Below are 7,354 nucleotides of genomic sequence, written 5' to 3'. Positions count from 1 at the left end.
TGGATAGTTTGTACTGAGTGTAGAGGCCATTGAAAGGCTATTTGTGATCTGGGAAATAAGGGAGGACTTGGGAAAGAATTGAGCTAGAATCAGCCCAATCCCCATCTCTCTCTGTTCCTGTGTTGAATGGACAGAGACATTCTGTGTTGGGATAACTACCTATCTACCATCATCTCCCTAGGAGCATAACCAAAGTCTGTCTGCACCCCTTCTTTGTATCTAATCTACAATTTGTATTTGGGAGTGGAGTTAGAGGCGTGCTGGGGAAGAATGGGGAAGTGTAGCCAGCAGCTACTAGAGTATTGATCTCTGGTTCTAACCAGTGCATTCTCCCTTCTGAGTTTTCCAAAGCACGTTGCTGTGTGTTTTTGTTATTTTTCTCAATGCTTGGTAGAGCATTTTAGGGAGGAGAGATTGCCTTGAGCTTCACTGCAGCCAGGAAGATGGCACCAGAGCAGGAGGCAGTGGCTCCTCAAGTCTTAGTCCGTAAGGACAAAGAGATCTGGGAAACTCAGTCCTGCTTCTAGGTTGGTTGTACCAAAGGGTCCACAGCAGCTGGAAGAGCATCACAGGATGGGGCCAAATATTCAGACACACACCTTCAGTGATACTGTCTGTTCAGAGCACGGTACTGCCAGACCCTAAAGTCACTTGAGATCTCCCAAGTCCTAAGACCTAGGTGAAATTGATTTAAACCCCACCCCACGGATCTCTGGGAATTCAAAGCAGCCATATCAATTTCCCCAGATTCCTAGGTGCATCTAAGGGTGTCATCTGGTTTCTGAGTTTGAGTTTATATTAAGTTCTTATTTGTGCTAAAGAGAGCAGAAGGTCACATCAGGAATCTTGGTTGAGTGATCTTCAGCATGATCCTTAATTTTCTTTCCTGAGTTTCTTTGCCTGTGTGAAGAATGAACTTGAAACTGCATTCCTCACAGTTAATCTGAGGGTTATGACTAATAAGCCCCTGGCCAGGTGACAGTTAACACATGGAAAGTCAATACTGAGGAGCTAGGGAGGTGACCCAGGGGTTAAGAGCATTGGGTGCGTGAGCAAGAGGACCTGAGTTTGAATTGCCAGCACCCAGGTAGAATCCAGCGATGACTGAGTGTGCCTGTGACTCCAGAATGGAAGAGGAGAGCAGGCAGACCCTGAGAGCTTGCTGTCTGGCCAGCCATGCCAGAACAGCCTAGCTGCAGGTCCTAGCTGCAGGTTCAGTTGCTGACATCTCAAAACACAAAGTGCGGAACAGTAGAAGCAGATACATGAAGTCCTCCTCTGGCCCCCACATGCACACACTTCTGCACGAGTGCACATATCACACACACATGGGAAGCCAATGGTATGTATTTATTTTCCTGTCATGCCTCTCATCTTTTTCACACCTTATAAAGGGACCAGAAAAAACACTAGCCTAGTTGCATATGTGATGGTGGCATTTGGGAGATGGAGGCGGGAGGCCTGTGTACGGTGGTTAATTTGGGCTACACAGTGAGCTGATCCATCGCTGGGTTTCAATAAATTGCTGGCAGAAAGCACCAGTCAACAGATTGGGCCAAGTCCAGTCTGCTGCTGTTTAACTAGAGGTGAACTGTTCACAGTCAAGCCTACTCTCAGAGTTAAACCCTCATAGTGACAGTTCACAGTCAAGCCTACTCTCAGAGTTAAACCCTCATAGTGCAGTCGAACGGCCTCCCAGAGTTCAGTCTGGACTCCCTGGCCTTTACAGTGTTTTTGCTGACACTTCTCAACATCCGTTTCCTCCTGGGCTGCCATCAGCCTGTGCAATCCAGTCTGGAGACACTTGATTCAGGTGGCCAAGTTTTCTGGAAGGAATAGTCACTGCTTGTTTGGTGAAGGGTGTGTCTGCACGCGCATGCGTGCACGTGCATGCGTGTGTGTGTGTGTGTGTGCATGTATGTGCGTGTGTGCATTCTTGTCTGTGTCTCTCATGTGGTGTGTATGTTTCTGTGTATCTGTGTTTGTGGAAGCTTGGGTGCACCCACCACAATCCCGCTGCTGGAAGTGCTCAGTCTACTTACATACATAAAGCATGTCTGAGACCCAGACTAGAACAGAAACTAGTCTTAAGTCTCGACTTTTGTTTTTATGAGACAGAGTTTCTCTATTTAGCCTTGGTTGTCCTGGAACTCACTCTGTAGACCAGACTGGCCTCAAACTCACAGAGATGTCTGCTTCTATCTCCTGAATGTTTAGATTAAAGGCATATGCCCCACTACCCAGCTAAGACTGGGTTTAAAAAATTGTTTATTATTACTATGTGTGTAAATGACAGAGGAAGCATATGGAGGCTGGAACACAGCTCTGTGGAGCTGGCACTTGTCTTCCACAGTGGGTTTCTTCAGGCTTGTGCAGTAAGTACTGAGCCATCTTGTTGACCCATGAGTTGTTTTTTGTTCATTTGTTTGAAACAGGGTCTCTCTATGTAGCCCTGACTGACTTAGAATTTACAATGTAATCCAGGATGGCTTTGAAATGTGAAGGGCCCTCCATGCTCTTGGGCCAGCTTCTCCACTCCTGTTCTTCCTTCCCCCACACTCCTCTGCACTAGCTAACACCTCCCTTTCCCCACTGCCATGCCCTGTATAGCCACTGCCTCTAGCCTGCACCACCACTGCTCATGGATCACAGTGGTGATCTTACTCTATTTGAAGAGTCCAAGACCCTCTTGGGAGGGAACAGGAACTCTCCATCTGTCTGCTGAGGGCATTTCCAAGGACATCTGGGTTCCTTCAGTGCAGAATTAGGGCAGCTAACTTTTTTTTTCCAGCCCCAAAACACATTTTTTTATTGTTCAGTAATATTCCACTTTGTGGGTATATCACATTGTGTTCCTCAGTTGATAGACATTTGAGTTTTCACTTTTAGCTATTATGAATGTTATTTTTCACCTTCATGTTTTTATGTAGACAATTATTTTTATTTATTTATTAAAGATTTCTGTCTCTTCCTTACCACCGCCTCCCCTTTCCCTCCCCCTCCCCCAATCAAGTCCCCCTCCCTCGTCAGCCCAAAGAGCAATCAGGGTTCCCTGCCCTGTGGGAAGTCCAAGGACCACCCACCTCCATCCAGGTCTAGTAAGGTGGGGCTGCTAACTTTTAAACTGCATCTCTCATCCCTTCCTCGCCTCTAAAGTATCAAAGCACTGGCTTGGCGGTCATTTCCCCACCCTGTTCTGTCCACTCCACATTTAAGACTTCTCTCACCAGGGTCTCTCTGAGCAGATGTCAAATGACAATGTGATTTTTGTCATATGCTCCACCCTTCCAGCACAGTGCCCCCCATTTATTTTAGTTGCCTTCTCTTAGCTATTTTTTTTAGTTTTCAGCATAAAAAACTTATTTATTTGTTTCATTTAATAAAAAAATAATTAAAGCAAAGCACATGATTTAAAGTTTATCTGGATTGTGCAACAAATGCAGTTCCATGGGATAAATACGTTCATGATACTGTGCTCAAACAGGGCAGCCCGCACTGCTGTCCTCATTTTGTGAGCTTTACTCATTGGACAATGACTCTCACTCTGCTGGCCTCTCTTAGCCCCCTTCTACCCAACATCTCTATGATTGTGAGTCTCCTAAACACCACATTTAAGTGGGAATCATTCAGTGTGTCTCGTTCACTGCCAGGCTCATTTCCCCATAGCTCAGTGTCCCTGGGGTTCATTCGTGTTGTTGCAGGGCCCTCAGCTCCAAGGCTGAATGACGTACTTGTATCAATTCATTCAGTTGTTGCTGGATGAACGGCCCATTCTGTTGATAATGGCTATCTTACTTCAGGGGAAGGGAGATGTGAGTGTGCTTTGTACCAGCAGTTCTCTGACTGTTATGTTGACCATGTGTCTTGTGTGCATACATGTGTGGTAGTTACTTTTAATTGTCAGCATGACGTAATCTAGAATTACCTGGGAGGAGAGTCTCAATGAGTGACTGTTTAGATCAGTATGATGGCTATTCTTGGCTGTCAACTGACTGCATACATCTGTGCCCCTTTTTAAACTAAGTCTCTATCATTTTATTTTATCAATAAAGACTCGGGAGCCAGATGCTGGAGTGAAAACCTGCTAGCTCAGAGAGGCAGATGCTGGGGTGAAAACCTGCTAGCTCAGAGACATGGAGAAATCACCTTCCTCCTCTGCCCTCACCCCCAAACAAAAACTCCCACGGGATGTCCCTTCCTTCTAGCTCCTGGGTGTGTTCTCTCTCTGTCCTCCTGGCATCTTCTACACTCTATGTTTTTTTTTTCCTGACAACTGGTTGCTTGCTCTGACCTATGGTTGATTTTAATTAATCCTGTTTATAGTATTTGAGCATAGACCTCTTGGATTTAAGGTGTGTGCTAGAGCTGAGCCACACCACAGCTAGAAGCAGGCCTTTCCAGTAAATAACACAATCCCAGGTTCACAGTGTGATCAGCTATCCATCAACACTTCCCCCTTTGTCTAAATAGAAAGGAAAGGTTTTGAGGGTAACACAGTAAACTATTTATAGCAATGAAGTTATTTCTACCAAGTTTTCCACAATGTCCAACTGGGTCATATTTGGCAGTCTGAGGATTAAGTGTTTCTGAGTTTAAAGTTCTGTAAAATGTACTTGTCAGTCTCATATGAATTCAGCAATTTGAATGACATGAGCAGTTTGTGGTCCAAAGCTGATCTTTGGGTGATGATTGTCAGTTTAGTGGTGTTCCCACAATCCAGATGTAGGGTTTACCATTACAAAGCCTGGTCATCTTCTTGGAAGCACAATCCAGATGGGTTTATCTCTACAGGGCCTGATCATGGGTTTATAATTACAGAGTCTTATCATCTTCTTGGAGAACTCAAAGGTGTGTGTGTGTGTGTGTGTGTGTGTGTGTGTAGGTGTGTGTGATCTTCTCCTGATGATTCGTCCTTTTCTTCAGACATTTCACCTGCCCAGTGGTCTCCAGATTCCTCAGCTGGATGCTCTTATTCTCTAGAAGGACAAAAGCAAAACTTTGCCCCAACATGATGGGGAGTGAGTTATATCTTTGGTAGGGCAAAATGGTTTTTGGCAACAGAAAAGTATTATCTTTCGATTTAAAAAATTCTTTTGAAATTTTAAAACTATAACTTTGTATGTGTGGATAAATATACCTTAGTATGTGGGGATGAATATACCTTTCTCTTTATATATAAATCCAAGGTTAAACTATATTTATTTTTAGATAACAAAGAGCATTTTCTTTGAATTTTAGTCTGTCTTTTGCAGGCAGCTTTTAAATCCCTGTAATTCTTATGTGCCTGTTTCTGCTTCACAAGTGTTTGAATTAAAGGCATGTGCCTCCCAAGTGCTGGGATTAAAGGTGTGAACCGCTGCCTGGCTATGGATTCTTTATAATAGCTATTCACAGGACTGTCCTGGTTTAATTTGGTTCTCCATTATCCCTTATTTTTTTAGCATCAGAGATAAACTTTCAAGTTTTTCTAATGTGTAATCTATCATTCCTGTTGATTCATTCTGAATTTGTTCCCTGGCAAATTCAGAATAAATATTTAATATTCTAGGCTTAATTAAACATATTGCCAGTTTGTCCAGGGTTTCATTGTTTTCAAATGTCTTGCCTGTATGAGCTACGTAATATTTGACGTCTCTGCTAAGTTTGTCCATTTCCATTTCTATCTCCCATGACCAGACATCTTTTCCACTTTAATGATAGCTATAGCATTGCACATGCACCATGAACTAGAGAAGATACAGATTGTTATTTTGCCAAAAGGCAAATGTTGGTGGGCTCCTTTTTGTTTTATGAAGATTCGCTAGTTGCCACTTCACCAATAAATATGATGTCAATAATTAGGGTATCATCTGGTTCAATATTGGTCAAGGCTGCAAGCATGGAGGAAAGCTCACCAACAGCCACGGAAGCTGTTCTTTGTTCCTGACCCCACTGGAAATCAGCTGCCTTTCTAGTAACCCTGGAGAGGGTTTCTAAAATAAGTAACAAGGTGTGTGATTTCTACAGTGTACAACATACCAATTAGGACCACATCTGAGTTTTGTCCCTGGGTGGGGGATTAAAGGCTTGTGCCACCACCATCAGTGACCACCCTGCCCAAATATTTGATCTGAGTTCCAAATCACTCCAGTCTTAGAGATTTAAAATAGTTTGAACTTAAAATTTTTACATCTATTAACTGTGTTTTTGATACCAAACAACAAAATATTTCTTATAGTATTTAAGAAGAAAACTCAAAAGCTGATGTCCAAGATGGTGTGGGCCATGGGGCAATCTACAGTCTAATATTCTGACATGGGATTAAGACACATGGTTTTTAAAAAAAAAAGTCTTTTTCCTTTAATGCCACTAAGGCAAGTGTGCCTTTGGTAGATTATCATCCAAAAATATTATTATTTTTATTTTTCATGCCTGATCAAATGAAAGGCATTTGTTAGTCTTATAAGTTAGTTTGAACTGAATGACCATGCTGTTTGATGAACCATCACCTCTCCTAACCAAGGGTGTCTTCTATTTGAATCTACAGTTTATCAGTCTTGATGGTGTCTATAGCTTTTCTTCTCCTGTGGAAAGGCAAAACCTTTTCCTCAACATACACACACACACACACACACACACACACACACACACACACACACACACACAAGGCACTGTGTAATCTATCTCAGAGGGTTTTTCTTTTTTAGATTTTTTTTGCTTTATAAATAATACCACTCAACATTTCCACTTCCTCCCCTCCTCCCATTTCCTTCCCACTCCCCCACTCACCCTTCCCCCTCCCCCTCCAGTCCTAAGAGAGGGCAGGGTACCCTGCCCTGTGGGAAGTCAAAGGCCCTCCTCCCTCCATCCAGACCTAGGAAGGTGTGCATCCAAACAGACTAGGGATCCCCCAAAAGCCAGTACATGCGGTAGAAACAAATCCCAGTGCCATTATCATTGGCTTCTCAGTCAGCCCCCATTGTTAGCCACATTCAGAGAGTCCAGTCTGATCATATGCTCGTTCAGTCCCCGTCCAGCTGGCTTTGGTGAGCTCCCATTAGATCAGGCACACTGTCTCAGTGGGTGGACCAACCCCTAGTGGTCTTGACTTCCTTGCTCCTCTTCTCCCTCCTTCTGCTCTTCAACTGGACCTTGGAAGCTCAGTCCAGTGCTCCAGTGTGGGTCTCTGTCTCTCTCTCCATTCATTACCAGATGAAGGTTCTATGGTGATATTCAAGGTATTCATCAGTGTGACTATGGGACAAGGCCAGTTCAGGCACCCTCTGAGGGTTTTTCTCATCCTTGATTATTTTTTTTTTATTGAGAATAAAAAAAAAAGTTTCCGCTTCCTCCCAGCCTCCCATTTCCCTCCCCC

At 43.6% G+C, this 7,354-nt stretch overlaps 1 protein-coding gene across 1 annotated transcript in view; it reads right to left on the bottom strand.

The window, feature by feature from the left end:
- Positions 1-6,907: 6,907 nt before the first annotated feature.
- LOC126497976 (sorting nexin-29) overlaps positions 6,908-7,354 on the bottom strand; it is a 356,924-nt gene continuing 356,477 nt past the window's right edge. Inside the window, exon 15 of the mRNA XM_050136287.1 lies at positions 6,908-7,200. Coding sequence (XP_049992244.1) covers positions 7,185-7,200 — 16 coding nt within the window. The 3' untranslated portion in view covers positions 6,908-7,184. The remainder of the gene's footprint in view (positions 7,201-7,354) is intronic.

This window comes from Alexandromys fortis, unplaced genomic scaffold (assembly GCF_014885135.2).
Source record: "Alexandromys fortis isolate MF-2015 unplaced genomic scaffold, M_Fortis_MF-2015_v1.1 scaffold_29, whole genome shotgun sequence".
In the NCBI taxonomy this organism is placed as follows: Eukaryota; Metazoa; Chordata; class Mammalia; order Rodentia; family Cricetidae; genus Alexandromys; species Alexandromys fortis.
The sequence above is the reverse complement of the archived record's forward strand: the minus strand, read 5'-3'. Positions and strand labels throughout refer to the sequence as shown.